Raw genomic sequence first — 18,404 nt, forward strand, 5'->3', positions numbered from 1 at the left:
TAGTAGAGCAGTATTAGGAGTAGTATTGGGGGTAGTAGTAGGGCAGTATGGGGGTAGTAGTAGAGCAGTATTGGGGGTAGTAGTAGAGCAGTATTAGGAGTAGTATTGGGGGTAGTAGTAGAGCAGTATTAGGAGTAGTATTGGGGGTAGTAGTAGGGCAGTATGGGGGTAGTAGTAGAGCAGTATTGGGGGTAGTAGTAGAGCAGTATTAGGAGTAGTAGTAGGGCAGTATTGGGAGTAGTAGTAGAGCAGTATTAGGAGTAGTATTGGGGTAGTAGTAGGGCAGTATTTGTGGTAGTAGTAGAGCAGTATTGGGAGTAGTATTGGGGGTAGTAGTAGGGCAGTATTGGGGGTAGTAGAGCAGTATTTGGAGTAGTATTGGGGGTAATAGTAGGGCACTATTGGGGGTAGTAGTAGAGCAGTATTAGGAGTAGTATTGATGGTGGTAGTAGTAGGGCACTATTGGGGGTAGTAGTAGGGCAGTATTAGGAGTAGTATTGAGGGTAGTAGTAGAGCAGTATTAGAAGTAGTATTGGGGGTAATAGTAGGGCACTATTGGGGGTAGTAGTAGGGCAGTATTAGGAGTAGTATTGGGGGTAATAGTAGGGCACTATTGGGGGTAGTAGTAGAGCAATATTAGGAGTAGTATTGGGGGTAGTAGTAGGGCACTACTGGGGGTAGTAGTAGGGCAGTATTAGGAGTAGTATTGGGGTAGTAGTAAGGCACTATTGGGGGTAGTAGTAGAGCAGTATTAGGAGTAGTATTGATGGTGGTAGTAGTAGGGCACTATTGGGGGTAGTAGTAGAGCAGTATTAGGAGTAGTATTGGGGGTAGTAGTAGGGCAGTATTAGGAGTAGTATTGGGGGTAGTAGTAGGGCAGTATTAGGAGTAGTATTGGGGTAGTAGTAGGGCACTATTGGGGGTAATAGTAGGGCAGTATTAGGAGTAGTATTGGGGGTAGTAGTAGGGCAGTATTAGGAGTAGTATTGGGGTAGTAGTAGGGCACTATTGGGGGTAATAGTAGGGCAGTATTAGGAGTAGTATTGGGGGTAGTAGTAGGGCAGTATTAGGAGTAGTATTGGGGTAGTAGTAGGGCACTATTGGGGGTAATAGTAGGGCAGTATTAGGAGTAGTATTGGGGGTAATAGTAGGGCAGTATTAGGAGTAGTATTGGGGGTAATAGTAGAGCAGTATTAGGAGTAGTATTGGGGGTAATAGTAGGGCACTATTGGGGGTAATAGTAGGGCAGTATTAGGAGTAGTATTGGGGGTAATAGTAGAGCAGTATTAGGAGTAGTATTGGGGGTAGTAGTAGAGCAGTATTAGGAGTAGTATTGGGGGTAATAGTAGAGCAGTATTAGGAGTAGTATTGGGGGTAGTAGTAGAGCAGTATTAGGAGTAGTATTGGGGGTAGTAGTAGAGCAGAGGAGAGATATGGGGGTACTTTATCATACAGGATACTGTGTGATTCAGCACCCACCTCCATCATGTACTGCTCAGGGCCTGGTGGCCATAGATACAGAGGGAGGAGGGCCCTGAACAGTATATGGTGGAAGGGGGGACTGCATCATACAAGATCCCCTGCCCCCTTCCTGTATACCGTCGCTAGGCTAGTATATGGGAAGGGGGTTACTGTTTTATAAAGACACCCGAGGCTCCGCCCACCCGCGGCCGTAAGCACCGCCCCCTGACCGCAAGTCCCGCCCCCAGTCTCCGTGACCCTCTAACACCCCTCCCCCCCCTCTATTTCTTTACCTGGGCTTGCCGTTCCTCCTCTTCTGTAGGGCACAGGCAGCTCTGCAGGAGGGGCGCTCCGTCCTCACAGCTCAGCTCCTTCGTTCATTAGTGGAGCAGGGGAGCTGCTTGTGCTGCTCTGCTTCCTGCTCCACTAATGAAGGAAGGAGCTAGGGGGCCCCTGGGGGATGGGGGCCCTGGGCAAGTGCCTACTTTGCCCCCCCCCTAACGCCGGCCCTGCCTATAAGATCACCACCCACCTCTCCTGACATCCTCTGTGCTGCTGTGACCTCCCCTATAACATCAGCGCACTGCTCTCATGACATCCTCTGTGCTGCTGTGAGGCCTCTATAAGATCAGCAACCTCCTCTCCTGACATCCTCTGTGCTGCTGTGACCTCACCTATAAGATCAGCACCCTCTTCTCCTGACATCCTCTGTGCTGCTGGGACCCTGTGACCTTCCCTATACGATAAGCACCCTCCCCTCCTGACAACCTCTGTGCTGCTGTGACCTCCCCTATAAAATCAGCAAACTCCTCTCCTGACATCCTCTGTGCTGCTGTGACCCCTTTATAAGATCAGCACCCTCCTCTCCTGACATCCTCTGTGCTGCTGTGACCTCTCCTATAAGATCAGCAACCTCTTCTCCTGACATCCTCTGTGCTGCTGGGACCCTGTGACCTTCCCTATACAATCAGCACCCTCCACTCCTGACATCCTCTGTGCTGCTGGGACCTCCCCTATAAGATCAGCACCCTCCTCTCCTGACATCCTCTGTGCTGCTGTGTCCTCTCCTATAAGATCAGCACCCTCCTTTCCTGACATCCTCTGTGCTGCTGGGACCCTGTGACCTTCCCTATACGATCAGCACCCTCCACTCCTGACATCCTCTGTGCTGCTGGGACCTCTCCTATAAGATCAGCACCCTCCTCTCCTGACATCCTCTGTGCTGCTATGATCTCCTATAAGATCAGCACACTCCTCTCCTGACATCCTCTGTGCTGCTGGGCCCTCTCCCATAAGATCAGCACCCTCCCCTCCTGACATCCTCTGTGCTGCTGGGACCCTGTGACCTCCCCTATAAATTCAGCACCCTCCTCTCCTGACAACCTCCGTGCTGCTGTGACCCTGTGACCTCCCCTATAAGATCAGCCCCCTCCTCTCCCGGCAGGCCATGCAGCCACTGTCTAAGGTTTGGGGGCAGTATACACAGCTTCTCATTTGCAGTCCAGGCAGTGTCCCCGACCCCTTCGACCCCCCCCCCCCCCCCCCCGGTTTCCTCTTGGGTCATCCATGCCTCCTGTGTGTGCGCTCCCTCTCTCTATGCCTCCTGTGTGTGCGCTCCCTCTCTCTATGCCTCTTGTGTGTGCGCTCCGTCCCTCTGTGCCTCCTATGTGTGCGCTCCGTCCCTCTGTGCCTCCTGTGTGTGCGCTCCGTCCCTCTGTGCCTCCTGTGTGTGCGCTCCGTCCCTCTGTGCCTCCTGTGTGAGCTCCGTCTCTCTATGACTCCTGTGTGTGCGCTCCGTCTCTCTGTGCCTCCTGTGTGCGCTCCGTCTCTCTGTGTGTGCGCTCCGTCTCTCTGTGCCCTCTGTGTGTGCGCTCCGTCTCTCTGTGCCTCCTGTGTGTGCGCTCCGTCTCTCTGTGCCCTCTGTGTGTGCGCTCCGTCTCTCTGTGCCCTCTGTGTGTGCGCTCCGTCTCTCTGTGCCCTCTGTGTGTGTGACACCAGGGGGCGACACAGAGAACATGGCCGGAGCTCAGATAGGTAATTAAAAAATAACACTTTTTGCACTTTACTTTATTGCACGTTTGCTGCTTCCTGGATGTACATATTAAAGGGAGACTCTGGAGAAAAATGTTTTTAAATAATCTGGTATCAAAAAGACTTGTAAATTACTTCAATTAAAAAATCTCAGCTGCTGTATGCCCTGCAGAAAGTGGTGTATTCTGTCCAGTCTGACACAGTGCTCTCTGCTGCCACCTCTGTCCATGTTAGGAACTGTCAGAGCAGAAGCAAATCCCCATAGAAAACCATTACTGCTCTGGACAGTTCCTGACATGGACAGAGGTGGCAGCAGAGAGCACTGTGTCAGACTGGAAAGAATACACATACATCAGTCTGTGAGTGCCGTCTATGGAAATTATAAGAAGAAAAGATCAAGGAAATAAGGAACATGGCAGTTTTATTTGGGATAGAAACAAATAAAGAAAAGGTTTAATAAATATTTTGACCTTTTTTTCTGCATTTTCCTTCTGGTTCTAATAGCCACAAATCTGTAGTTTTATATCAGCGCAAATAATAGGGACGTTCATTTCTAGCCCAGATCTCAGTGATGTCCTAGAAAAAGGAAAACTGGATCCGCCTCTGCGGAGCGCCTCCATCAGGTTATAATGATGAATGACACTTACTGCGTCTAATGAGGAGGCGAGGCCGGGTAACCCCCATAATATTATCAATGCCCAAAGACAGAAGCTCCTGTACCATCAGTGCAAGGTGGCTGAGAGCTTGTACCTGCTATATTACAGCCCATAGGGAAAGAGACCTGATAAACTGCAGACCTGTGTTACTAATCTATAACTATACAGTGGTACCTTGGTTTAAGAGTAACTTGGTTTAAGAGCATTGTTTTAGTTTAAGAGCTCCCTGTACTGGGTGGGAGGGGGAGTGGGGGAGGGCCATGGTCTGCATAGTGGGGTCTACAGCACTGTACTCTGACCCAGGAAGTCTCCCTCACCTTCCAAATCATAGCAGATCCACTTCAGGCTGGGGCTTACATCAGGGGACAGGACTGTGGGGGGTAATCTCTTCATAGCTGTAACCCTTCTCTCCTCGGACAGAGAGCGCTGCATGTATGTGCCCACATCTGCCCTACTCATTCCTTCATGCTCCATGCAGTCTCTGTCAGTCCTGATTGGTCCGTGCTGAACACACACCCCTTCCCCATTGCTGTCATGTGACCACACAGACCTCTGACAGCAGCCCTGCTTCTCTATTCTAGCCTGTTGCGGCTATTTTTCAGGGTTATGCCCTTACTATACATTATACACCACATGCTGATTGCTATACTGTACAGTAACTTATAATATCACATATTCAGCTGCTTATAAATGTTTGTTTCATTTGTTCTACATGTTGTTCAGAATATAAATTCATTATTTTTGGGGTGTGGAACCAATTGTTTGCATTTTAATGATTTCTTATGGGAAATTTTGCTTTGGTTTAAGAGCGGATTTGGATTACAAGCAGTCCCAGAACGAATTATGCTCGTAATCCAAGGCACCACTGTACTTACATCTTATTATAATAAAATTACTTCACAATTACAAAATAAATCTGAATGTAACAGTTTTGGGTCTTTGATAGATAATATTTCCGCCCATATTCTGGGAAGAACATAGTGATACATGGTCCATAGGTGGATACAATGTGTTGCCTCTCTTTCCAGCTATTTGCGGTGATGATAGCGTGCGGCGTCTGCTGATGGTTCCCGGACTCCGGATACTACATGGAGCAGATGCAGCTGATGGTTCCCGGACTCTGGATACTGCATGGAGCAGATGCAGCTGATGGTTCCCGGACTCCGGATACTGCATGGAGCAGATGCTGCTGATGGTTCCCGGACTCCGGATACTGCATGGAGCAGATGCAGCTGATGGTTCCTGGACTCCGGATACTACATGGAGCAGATGCAGCTGATGGTTCCCGGACTCCGGATACTACATGGAGCAGATGCAGCTGATGGTTCCCGGACTCCGGATACTACATGGAGCAGATGCTGCTGATGGTTCCCGGATTCCGGATACTGCATGGAGCAGATGCAGCTGATGGTTTCCTGGCTGATATTCCTGTGTTGTAGACTTGTCCCTCCACAGCTGGACATGAGGTTTAGATGACAATGAGGGTGGAGCGTCGTGTCTGCAACCTGAGGAAATGTATTGTGTAAAATTATATCACTTCCATCATCTTATCTAAAGGAGTACTCCGGGGCAGGAAGCCTTTTTTCAGTATAGCCGTAGAGGGAGTGGATGAAAACAATGACGTCCACTGGGAGGTGAATGGACTTCATTGTTTTCATCCCCCCACCCAGCGATATTGAATAAAAACCTCCTGCCCGGAGTGCCCCTTTAACAGTACAAGGGTAAGGAGCCAACAGGACACATAGTTAGTAAGGTTAAAAAAAACACGTCAACAAAGGCCCATCAGGTTCAACCAGGAGAGGTGAGAAGAGGGATATAGAGAAGGGGTATGGATAGAAGAAGGAGAGGAGACGGAATTCTATACTTTCACATAGGCATGTATGGTATTTTGCTCCTAGAATTATTATTTATCCACTGAAAGGGGTTACCCAGACTTAAAAAAACATGGCCTCTTTCTTATAGAAACAGCACTGCTTCTGTCCTCAGTTTGGGTGTGGGGTTTTATAGCTCAGCTCCATTGAAATGAATGGAGCTAAAATGCCATACCACACACAACCTAAGGACAGGGGTGGCGCTGTTTTTGCCAATAAAGAAGCTGTGTTTTCTTGAGCTTGGAAAACCCTTTTAAAGGGAACAATTCACCACCTTTTTGAGTTCTAAACCCCCCAAAACAGCATAATAAAGCAAGCTGCAATAGTTCCCATAATATATTGTGATGGTCATCTGTATTTTCAAAACGCCCAAAGTCACTGTTTTATCTTTTCCGGCATTGTATGTGATTTAGTTTTATCTGGGTGCCTTCACACCTACCGGATCCACAGCGGATCTCACTTCTACGGATTCGAAGCGAGAACCGCTGCGGATCCGGTATCAATTCACCCCTATGACAGCACATATTTGCAGCGAGATTAACATCCCGCTGTGAATATGTGCTTTAACTCCCTGGTGCCCGCAGCCCCGCCGTCGCATCCCCGTCGCATCCCCCATCCCGGCCACATCCCCCTATCAGCCCACCCCCAGCCCGCATCCCGCCGCCGAGAGCATACATTACCTGCTCGGCGGTGCGGCTGCAGTGAGGCTGCCGGCTCCGGTCCCGGCTCCGATCCCCCTCAGTAGTATATACCCCTTGTGCGCTTCCCCAGTAGTGTATAGACGCCTGTGTGTTCCCCTAGTTATATACAGCCCCCCGTGTGCTCCCCCAAAAGTATATAGACCCCCTGTGTGCTGTCCCAGTTGTATATAAACCCCGTTTGCTGCCCCCAGTCGTATATACCCCGTGTACTGCCCCCAGTTGCATATATCCCCTGTGTACTCCCCCACTAGTGTATAGACCCCCTGTGTGCTCCCCCTCTTGTAAATAGCTTCCCTGTGTGCTCCTTCAGTGGTATATAGCCCCCCTGTGTGGTTCCCCCAGTATATAGACCACTGTGTGCTCCTCCAGCAGTATATAGACCCCTTGTGTGCTGCCCCCAGTTATATATAGACCCCCTGTGTGCTCCCCCAGTTATATATAGACCCCCTGTGTGCTCCCCCAGTTATATATAGACCCCCTGTGTGCTCTCCGTTATATATAGACCCCCTGTGTGCTGCCCCCAGTAGTATATAGACCCCCTGTGTGCACCACCAGTAGTATATAGACCCTGTTTGTTCCCCCAGTAGTATATAGACCCCCTGTGTGCCCCGCCATTAGTATATAGACCTCTGTGTGCTCCTCCAGTAGTATATAGACCCCCTGTGTGCTGCCCCAGTAGTATATAGACCCCTGTGTGCCCCCCAGTTATATATAGACCCCCTGTGTGCTGCCTCAGCAGGATATAGACCCCCTGTGTGCCCCACCAGTAGTATATAGACTCCTATGTGTTCCCCCAGTAGTATAAAGACCCCCTGTGTGCCCCACCAGTAGTATATAGACCCCTGTGTGTTCCCCCAGTAGTATATAGACCCCCTGTGTGCCCCACCAGTAGTATATAGACCCCTGTGTGCTACCCCAGTAGAATATAGACCCCCTGTGTGCTACCCCAGTAGTATATAGACCCCCTGTGTGTTCCCCCAGTAGTATATAGCCCCCCTGTGTGCTCCCCCACTTGGATATAGACCACCTGTGTGCTCCCCCAGTTGTATATAGACCCCATTCTGCTGCCCCAAGTAGTATATAGACCCCCTGTGTGCTGACCCAAGTAGTATATAGACCCCTCTGTGAAGCCCCAGTAGTCTATAGCCCCCCTGTGTGCTCCCCCAGTTATATATAGCCCCCCTATGTCTTCCCCGTTATATAGCCCCACTGTGTGCTCCCCCCATTTATATAGACCCCTACTGTGCGCTCCCCTAGTTACACAGACCCCTGTGTGCTCCCCCTCCCATATAGTATATAACACAATAAAACAATCACTTATACTCACCTGGGTCCGGGCGTCTCCTCTTCTCTTCACTCTTGTGGCCGCGCTCCCCTTGTCCTGGCGCTGATGCTCCAGTGATGTCACTGGAGCACCGACACCACAAGGACAGAGCGGCCACTTGTGACCGCAGGGAAAACAGTTCCTGCGGCCACAAGAGTGACTGACAGGAAGGGAGCCAATGGCTCCCGCCCTGTCAGTGCTGCTGCTGCATGTAACTGTGAGCGCTCATTACAAGTGCTCATAGTTACAGTTCAGATCACAGCAGCGTGCAGGGCAGCGGCCCTGTCTAGCGGTCTTGAGCACAAGAGAAGAGCGGGGCGTGGGGGCCCCCCTGGATGTTGGGGGCCCCAAGCGATTGCTTGGGGTGCTTGGTACCAAAGACCGCTACTGGGAATGGGGGAACTGTACAGATATGCACCATGCTGTAATGACAGAGCCGCACAGCTGCTTCATTACAGCGCGGCGCATATCTGTACAGTTCCCCCACTCCCAGCATCTTATCACAGATGCTGTCCAGGCAGGCGAGAGTCCGTTATAGGCATTTCACGTCCGTGTTCTCTGCAGAACACGGAACATGTGAATGTAACCATACAGTAGCTGCTCATAAAGTCCTAAAAGGTCCATAATAGTTTATTATGTTCAATTAAACTTGATATTAAAATGGCTGTTTGCGCACACATATAGTGTCTTTATGGTCATAATCATTACTACAGAATTTTTTTTTTTTTTTTATTTTGAATGTAGGCATAGGCCACATTCTTTTTTTTACTTTATTACTACAGAATTTATTTCTACAGAATTTAAAAGGATTATCCACAATTAGAAAAACATGGTTGTTTTCTTCCAAAAACAGCGCCACCCTGTCCTCAGGTTGTGTGTGTTATTATTGTATTAAAACTCAGCTCCATTCACTTCCCTGGAAATAAGTTGCAGTAACGCTCCCTCTTTGCAAAGTGACACTAGATGAGGGGCTATGCAGCTTTTTATATGTATCATCCGGTCGATAGTATTGTTCTATGCATAGTAGTCTGCAGCTACTACAGTATAGGCAGTGCCTGTGTGGGCCACCATATCCATACACTTCTTATACTAGTGACCTTGAGTGTATTTTTAATAGTGTCACCTTCATCTTCATGTTAAATTTATTCTTTTATTGAGTATTAACAAGCGCTAAGTTTTAATAATAGGGTCACGTCCAAGGTGTGAGTGGGGCATTGGCCCTTTTGTTAGGGGGGCCCCAGACACTTTGGCAAAGGTTACTTTGTGAAGCAATATGCTTGGGTATGATGCTGGAGCAGGGATCCTAAAATGTTTGTCTGGTAGATCCTACAGAGGGGAGTCACGGCCGGAGAAGTCTTTATGATAGCCGAGCAAGAAAAAGAGCAGAGAAGACGCCTCCTGTAAGTCACTGGATGTAGTTGCACTATAAGCACTCCTTTTATAATCATCCTTTTTATTACCAGCTGAAGTGTCTCAGTGACAGCCGCAGCACCGCCATGTATGTAAATCAGTTAGAGCAGGAAGGCTCCGCCTCTGTGACACATCAGCTGGTAAAGAAAAAGAATGATTATGAAAGTTTACATTGGACTAAGGCTACAAACACACTTGCCGGATCCGCAGCGAGTCCTCTCGCTGCGTATTTGCAGCGAGACTCGCTGCAGATCCCGGCCCTATTCTTTCAATGTTAGACAAAATCGCAGCAGGGATGTACATCCCTGCTCCGAGTTTGTCCCCAGCCCGCCCCGTTAACCCCCGTCCGTCGGAGCATATACTTTACCTAATCCCGGCTCCGGATCAGGTAAAGTATATGCTCGCTCCAGTGCCCGCCCGCAGCCCCGGCGGTCTGATCACCCCCCCGCAGCCCCGATCGCCCACCCACAGCCCCGGCCATCTGATCAGCCCCGGCCGGCCCCCCCGCAGCCCCGGCCGTCCGATCACCCCCTGCCCACCCCCCTGCAGCCCCGATCGCCCCCAGCCCCATGATCACCCCCGGCCGCACGATCGCCCGCAGCCCCCAGCCCGGCCGCACGATCGCCTGCAGCCCCGCAGCCCCCGGCCGCATGATCGCCCGCAGCCCCCCGCTGCACGATCGCCGGGGGCTGCGATGCTGGGGGCGATCGTGCGGTCGGGGGCTGCAGGGCTGGGGGCGATCGTGCGGCCGGGGCGATATACATTACCTGATCCCGGCTCCTGCTTGCTTCAGCGGCTCCCAGCACGTTCCGCCCGGCCAATCAGTGCGCTGCCCCGCCGCAGCGCACTGATTGGCCGGGCGGGCCGTGAAGACACCGGGAGCCCCGAAGCAAGCAGGAACGGGGACCGGGTAATGTATAATGTCTGGCGGCCAGGGGGTTAATGGGGCGGGCTGCAGACAAAATCGCAGCAGGGATGTACATCCCTGCTGCGAGTTTCTCTGCTATTGAAAGTATAGGGCTGGGATCTGCAGCGAGTCTCCCTGCAAAAACGCAGCAAGGAGACTCGCTGCAGATCCGGCAAGTGGGTTTGTAACCTCAAAGTCCTGTTACTTATACTGTATCTCCCCCGCACCTTTCTACAGCTCTGTACCTGGTATGGACCTCACAGATTCCTGTTAAGGGCACGTACATACCTAATCTATTGAGGATTTGGTGCTGCTGAAATACATAAATATGCACAAAAAATTATTTTTTTTTATGTGTTGATGGTAGGGATCAATATTCGAGCAGAATTCGCTACAGCATGTATAGTACAACGCTATCTCTAATATATCAGGGAGGATATGGTATGTGGGCTGCTGAGGTTTGAGTGCCAGGGCTGATTTTAAGTCCCAGTCCGGCCCTGCACAATAAGAAAAATGCACAAAAATGCATATACTAATACAAGGTGTTTTTGCGGGCAAAAAATAAAACACACACCAACTTGTGTCTGAATAAAGGCTAACAGTTCTGGCAAAATGTATATAGTCAATGAGAACAGTGTTTCCCAATCTTTGGCTCTCCAACTGTTACAAAACTCCAAGGATGTCCTGCCAGCTGGGAGTTGTAGTTCTGCAGAAGTTGGAGCGTAACACGTTGGAGACATGCTCAGTTCTGTAACAAGCTCCTGCTCCTGCCGGTACTGGCCGTGCTGACCTCTAGTGTCTGGCACAGGTACTGACGGCTGAGGAACTGGATGCTAAACGGATTTGTTTCCGGGGGATTGTTGATAGTGATGCACACGGTGTGCAGGAAGGAGGGGAGGATTGTATCAGGATGATATCTAATTACGTGAGTAACTATGACCCGGTCCCGGATACCTGTGCTTATATAGAGTGATGGGTTATGGGGAGGAGCTGTGCTGTGAAGCTCCTGTGTGACAGGGCATGCTGAGACCTCTGGTTCCTCCACAGTGCAGCTGCTTATCTGTGGAGTAATGGAGGGATATGTATAGTCTAATAATCCACACAGTATGACAGATGTGCAGCAGCACTAGGGGCCCCCACACATCCAGCAGCACTGAGGGGCCCCCACACATCCAGCAGCACTGAGGGCCCCCCTATATAATGCAGCACTGGGGTGTCCCCACATCCAGCAGCACTAAGGGCCCCCCTATATCCAGCAGCACTAAGGGCCCCCACATCTAGCAGCACTAAGGGCCCCCACATCTAGCAGCACTAAGGGCCCCCCCTATATCCAGCAGCACTAAGGGCCCCCCTATATCCAGCAGCACTGGGGTGTCCCCACATCCAGTAGCACTAAGGGCCCCCACATCTAGCAGCACTAAGGGCCCCCCCTATATCCAGCAGCACTAAGTGCCCCCTATATCCTGCTGACCTGGGTGCACCTATATTCTGCAGCACTGTGATGCCCCCACATCCAGCAGCACTAAGGGACCCCCTATATCCAGCAGCACTGGGGTGCCCCCTATATCCTGCTGACCTGGGGTACCCCTATATTCTGCAGCATCGGGGTGCCCCCACATCCAGCAGCACTAAGGCCCACACACATCCAGCAGCACTAAGGGGCCCCCTATATCCAGCAGCACTGGGGTGCTCCCACATCCAGCAGCACTAATGGACCCCCACATCCAGCAGCACTAATGGACCCCCACATCCAGCAGCACTGGGGTGCCCACACATCCTGCAGCACTGGGGTGCCCACACATCCTGCAGCACTGGGGTGCCCACACATCCTGCAGCACTGGGGTGCCCCCACATCCAGCAGCACTAATGGACCCCCACATCCAGCAGCACTAATGGACCCCCACATCCAGCAGCACTGGGGTGCCCCCACATCCAGCAGCACTGGGGTGCCCTCACATCCTGCAGCACTGGGGTGCCCCCACATCCAGCAGCACTGGGGTGCCCCCACATCCTGCAGCACTGCCCCTCCATAATCTGCATACAGGCTACACAACCCAGACTAACATCCCAATATAGACACACATCACCTATTCACAGGAAAGGAGTTACCTGGTGGTCTCATAGCTGGGACCCCAACAATTCGCAAGAGTCCTCTGTCCCCGATAGTGTCAGTGGTCAAGCATGAGTGCAGCTACTCCATTCAGAGTCTATAGGACTGACGGAGAAAGCACTCACCCAGTCATTCAGATGGGGGATGCAGAACCCATCCATATAATAAAATGCAGATATCTTAGATATGACTTTTCTATTTTATTTTATCCATATTTATGGTGTTTCTCATTCAAGAATCAGCTATTGTTTTCCCCTGCGGTGATATTAATACAATACAGAATAAAAAAAAAGAAATCTGGACATGTGACCTATAAAGTAGCGTATTTAAAAGTGACTGTACCACCAGGCCCAGGCTGAAGCACTGGAGGCGGGCCGACCCACCCTTAGTGGGCAGAAACCCCAGCCCCTCCATGACGTGACTCCATTAGAATCAATGGAACCCTATCATAGAGGGGCTAGGGTTTCCTCCCACTAAGGGTGGGTCAGCCCGCCTCCAGTGCTTCTGCCTGGGCCTGGTGGTACAGTCACTTTAAGGTCCATTGAATCATGCTGTGTACTGAAAAACATGACATCTACATAAATTTCGAGTGGAAACATGGAATGCATTGTCACAGGATTATAAATAAATAATCCAAAAGTGTGAAAGCTCTGAAGCGTGGGACGTCCACTGACCATGTTGTTTCCCTGTAGTGGAGGATTCAGGATCCTGTTCACGTGTCCATATCTCAGTGTGGTTCTATGGTTACAAATCAAGGCATACAGTCATATCATGGTGGCATCCTCTCCAGATGTTATTTATAGGTGTCTCATGGGGTACAATATGGTTTATCCTACAAACACTACTGTAGTCCATGTACTTCCATATATCTCTGTGCACACAGTATTACCATGTGCATGAGCCCTTACCATGTCTTCCATTACTATAGGTGGGCTTATAAAGTGTAGCATAGCTGGATGGTATGCATATTGGCTTCCTTCTCGCTGTGATATAACTAAATTGTTTCTGCACACTTTTGGTACATTATTCCAATCCTGTTTTGTCTTGCAGGCACGCGGCTATGATGGATATGATTCTGATTTTAGTGATGAGGAAGGAGACTCTGAGAATACTGTCAAGAATAAACGGTGAGCATACAAGTCATCGAGTAAGGGTACTATTACACCTAACGATAATCGGCCGAATCGTCCCCATCCGGCCAATTTTTGTTCTGTGTAATAAACACAATGATCAGCTAAGGATCGTTGTCATTTGTTGATCGTTGATATAGGTTTAGACCTATAATTGTCGGGCGCCGACCGCTCATCTCTATGTGTAATAGCGGTGTGCAGCCGGCAGCTGACGATATGCAAAGAAGAATACATTACCTATCCGGGGCTCCTCTTGCTGTCTGCTTCTCCTCGGGTCCCGCGCACTCCAGCTTCAGAGCAGCCTGTCTGAGCTGACAGGCCGCTCAGCCAATCACAGGCCGGGACCGCTGCGGCCAGTAATTGGCTGAGCGGCCTGTCAGCTGAGTCAGGCTACTCTGGAGTGCGCGGGACCCGAGGAGAAGCAGACAGCAAGAGGAGCCCTGCAGCCTGGATAGGTAATGCACCTGTTTACTGCGCTCGGACCTGCCTCCATTGCTCCTGCGCGGGCCGGTGCTCAGGAAAAGACCAACTCCGAGCGCGGTAAAGAGGTGCCATTTAAAAAAAAAAAAAAGGACTGCACCATCGGCATCTTTGTGCTGGTACCAATCGATTAGGGTAAAAAAAAAAAAAACAGATGGTATGCTTGCTTTAAGCATGGGGCTGGCTGCTGAAAGACAATTTTTCCCTCTTGCACATACACTTGCACAGTCAATATGTCCTGTGTTCTCAATGGAGAGAGAGGAAAAAGTCAGTAAGTCAGTTAGCTTATCTTCCTGACAACAAAAGGATCAGAAAGAAAATGTAAGGTCCACTTTAACACTCTTAATGACAGTACATTATACCCAAACATACACCTCTCTGCAGCATGCACGATAAACACAGCTCTTCTACATTAAAATGCACACACACCTAAACAGTGCTTCTACATCAATATACAGACACAGACCTCTGCTATATCACCATACACAAACAGCTCTGCCATGTACAGAGATACACATACAACTCTGCTACATTAACATACTCACAGACACACACCCCTGCTACATCACCACACACACCCCTGCTACATCACCATACACAAACAACTGTGCTACATACAGTACATACAGACAGAAACACAAACATACGTTTTAATACTCATTGTCCCTACCTACAGTATCTCTATCTGGACTGTTAAATTCTTCACAGTCATGTAACACCATTGAAGGTCCTGCAGCTCCATCAGCTCTCGTTTTGAGTAAGATATAAGATGCTTCTTCATTGGGGGAATCTGGATGTGATACACATCACATCCAAAATCCTCTACTGCCCGGTACTGATCTCACTGATCTGCGCCTAGTAGGAGAATTGAGAAGTTTCCCTATCAGTCAAGCTGAATTAACACTGTGGTCGACCATTAAGGAAGCACTGGGGGTGGTCTGACCGTGTCAGACCACCATATCTGCGAAATATAAGGCATTTTTTAATCAAGATATCTTGTTGATAAAAAGTGCATGTTATAAAGCGGGAAATACTCTAATCAAAAACTATGGAGAGAGAGTTTATGAACCATAATAAACACCCTTCACTGATCCCTAGAACCAGCCAGGAGACGTGCACAGCTGAGCACTTCTCTTCCTGGCTCACTTCTCTCCTTGTTACTCTACAGGAGATAGTGAATACTGCCTGTGCATGGAAGATCTGCAACGTACCTACCAACATCACGTATCATTATGATGCCGAGAGCGTCGCAACTAGAGACGCTCAAACGTCCGAACCCGAACGTTTGGCATTTGATTAGCGGTGGCTGCTGAACTTGGATAAAGCCCTAAGGCTATGTGGAAAACATGGATATAGTCATTGGCTGTATCTATGTTTTCCAGACAACCTTCGATTTTTATCCAACTTCAGCAGCCCCAGCTAATGAAATGCCGATCGTTCGGGTTCGGATCGACTCGAACCCGAACCCGGTTCGCTCATCTCTAGTTGCAACTGTTCAAATCTTTCTTATACCGTACAGCCATGCAGCTGTGTCTGTACAGTACCACAAATACTTGAACATTTGCTGCGCTCTCGGCATGATAATAATACATGATGCCTGGAGGTTGTCAATCAGGTCCGTTGCACATCTTCCATTTACGAACCGTATTTACAGAAAATGTGAATGTGGCCTTACTATAGAATGCATCTCCCATTGTGAGACAAGGAGAGCAGCAAGCCAGTAAGTAAAGTGCTCAGCCATGCCATGACCTATCAAAACTTTGATCTCAGTACTGTTTCCAGGCATTTAAGTAAATGCTATGAGCATTGCTATATGTCCTGAAAATTTCCTTTTAAAAACTTACTCATCTAAGCATGTTGGTGATCCGGAGCTCCTAAGTAGTCACGGCTCACCTCTCCCTGGGAGCGTTAGCGAATGGGAGCCGACAGTGTCACAGTGAGGACGGTCCCTAAGTGAGAGCCGAAAGATGCGGATAAACGTGAAACGGCCGTAGCTCTGTTAGTGGAACGCTATTTGCTGTATGTCCTCTGATCCCCTAAAATGAAGCATCTTTTTATCTGTGCCTAATGAGTGCTGCTACCCTTCTTTCCTTGAATTCTGCATGGTTGAAAGTTTACTTGTTTGGGCGTAGCACCACCAGGATAGGGGAGGCCCTTGCAGCCATCATATCCTAAAAGGTCCGATTGGAGTCTGGTCACACTGTAGTGCCAGCTGGTTGTCTGTTGGAAACGGTCCCTGAGCGCCAAAGCTGCCAGGGAGGCGTGATTGCCGTCAAGATTTGCTGACAGCCATGACTGCTGAGGAGCCCCAGACCGCCCACATGACTAGATGAGTAGGTTTGAAAATTAACTTTTTTGAGACATATTAGTAACACTGGGAGGGGAGATTTATCAAACATGGTGTGAAGGGAATCTGGCTCAGTTTCCCCTAACAACCAATCAGATTCCACCTTTCATTCCTCACAGACTCTTTGGAAAATGAAAGGTGGAATCTGATTGGTTGCTAGGGGCAACTGAGACAGTTTCACTTTACACCATGTTTGATAAATCTCTCCCATAGCGTTTATTAATATGCTCGGAAACCGTGTGTGTGTGTGGGGGGGGGGGGGCACATAGTAGCTTATTTATTCTATTTTTGCATTATTGGTTCCCTTTAAGCCCTCTGTGGTGGCTTTGTTATGAGGTTTGCGGTTACTAATGCACCTTGGGGAGCTGTTCGCCCTGCAGGATCTAAGCCACATAAATAGCTTTTAATTTCTTTGGCTTTTGGCAATTACGCTTGACAACTTACTGGAAAAACTTTTTAATTATAAATTAGGCATTAAATAGGAACCATCAGTGTGTTTCATTGTTACCGACTTCAGAGGACAAGACATGAAGAACCTGTGTGACTTGCGATTTTGAAGTTATCATGATATATGTATATTTTTCGTTAAGTCTTATGAGCTATTCTAAGATAAGTCTGGAGCACTTATTCAAGAAAAGTTCTGTGGTTCTGTAATTTCATATACAGTTAAACATGTAGTGTCAGCTTAAAAGGCCCATTCATACATATATATATATATATATATATATATATATATATATATATATAATATATATATACATACACAGTGCGTTGGGGATACAGGGAAAAAAGTATCCCAATGTATACCGCAGCCTAATGCCCATGTATGCTAATGTATTTCAGGAGAAAAGAAGATGAGGAGTTGCTTAGAAAGCCCTTCCAGAAGGAGAGAAGGGAAAAGGTGGCGCACAGACAGGTGGCGGAGCAGGAATGGGACAGGTATGACAGGAGCCTCTTCTGGTCCATCATTCCTCCCCTAAAATGTATGTACTAAATGATGTCTTATTCTGTATACAGAGAGGAAGCACGAAACCAGCGATTCCATCTCATCTCTATGGATGCCGTATCCTTTGTCAACAGCCCTGGGGACTCTTCTTATTACTTTCCCCCCACAGTGTTGTGGCTGGAAGATAAATAGACATTAATAAATAGACGTACGGCCCCCAGATTATATAACGCGGCACAGATCAAGGCAATTTTTCAGCATTAATAATTAACACGACTAGTAATAATAATCTGAGCCACAGTGTAATAAATATACAGGTTGTGGGGGTCGAATTATCCTGTCTGGGTTCTGTAATATTGGTGAGAAATTGTAATCATTTATTTACTACATGGAGAGATCCCCAGATACTTTTGGTATTATTTGTTTTCATTTGTTTTGCCATTGTAAATTATAAATTAGCATTTACTGGTATAGATCCGTGACGTTGCTTCTGCCTGTGCGAAATTGATTTATTTTTACATTTGTACCCATTATTTATATATCAACAGCAAATTTATCTTTTTTTCCCCTTAAAGTCTGGTGAAAATTTTTAATAAGGTATTGTATCCCCCCCCCCCCCCCCCCCAAGAAAAAAAAGTTATACAAATCTCCAATATACACTTATTACGGGAAATGCTTATAAAATGTTTTTTTCCCTGCAATTACTACTGCATCAAGGCTTCACTTCCTGGATAACATGGTGATGTCACTTCCTGGATAACATGGTGATGTCACTTCCTGGATAACATGGTGATGTCATTTCCTGGATGACACGGTAATGTCACTTTCTGGATAAAATGATGTTGTCACTTCCTGGATAACATGGTGATGTCACAACCCAACTCCCAGAGCTGTGCGGGCTGTGGCTGCTGGAGAGGATGATGGCAGGGGGACACTGAGGGACACAGGGCACTGGAGGGACACTGAGCATCCCTCTGCCATTATTCTCTCCAGCAGCCACAGCTTTGGGAGTCGGGTCGTGACATCAACC

At 48.6% G+C, this 18,404-nt stretch overlaps 1 protein-coding gene across 1 annotated transcript in view; it reads left to right on the forward strand.

Annotated features, from left to right (window-relative positions):
• The window catches only part of LOC138799999 (protein FRA10AC1), a 64,726-nt gene that overhangs the window by 13,336 nt on the left and 32,986 nt on the right, over positions 1–18,404 (forward strand). Inside the window, exons 3-6 of the mRNA XM_069981808.1 lie at positions 9,368–9,444; positions 13,522–13,598; positions 17,272–17,367; positions 17,446–17,491. Of these exons, the coding sequence (XP_069837909.1) occupies positions 9,368–9,444; positions 13,522–13,598; positions 17,272–17,367; positions 17,446–17,491 (296 nt within the window). The remainder of the gene's footprint in view (positions 1–9,367; positions 9,445–13,521; positions 13,599–17,271; positions 17,368–17,445; positions 17,492–18,404) is intronic.

This window comes from Dendropsophus ebraccatus, chromosome 8 (genome assembly GCF_027789765.1).
Source record: "Dendropsophus ebraccatus isolate aDenEbr1 chromosome 8, aDenEbr1.pat, whole genome shotgun sequence".
Lineage (NCBI taxonomy): Eukaryota > Metazoa > Chordata > Amphibia > Anura > Hylidae > Dendropsophus > Dendropsophus ebraccatus.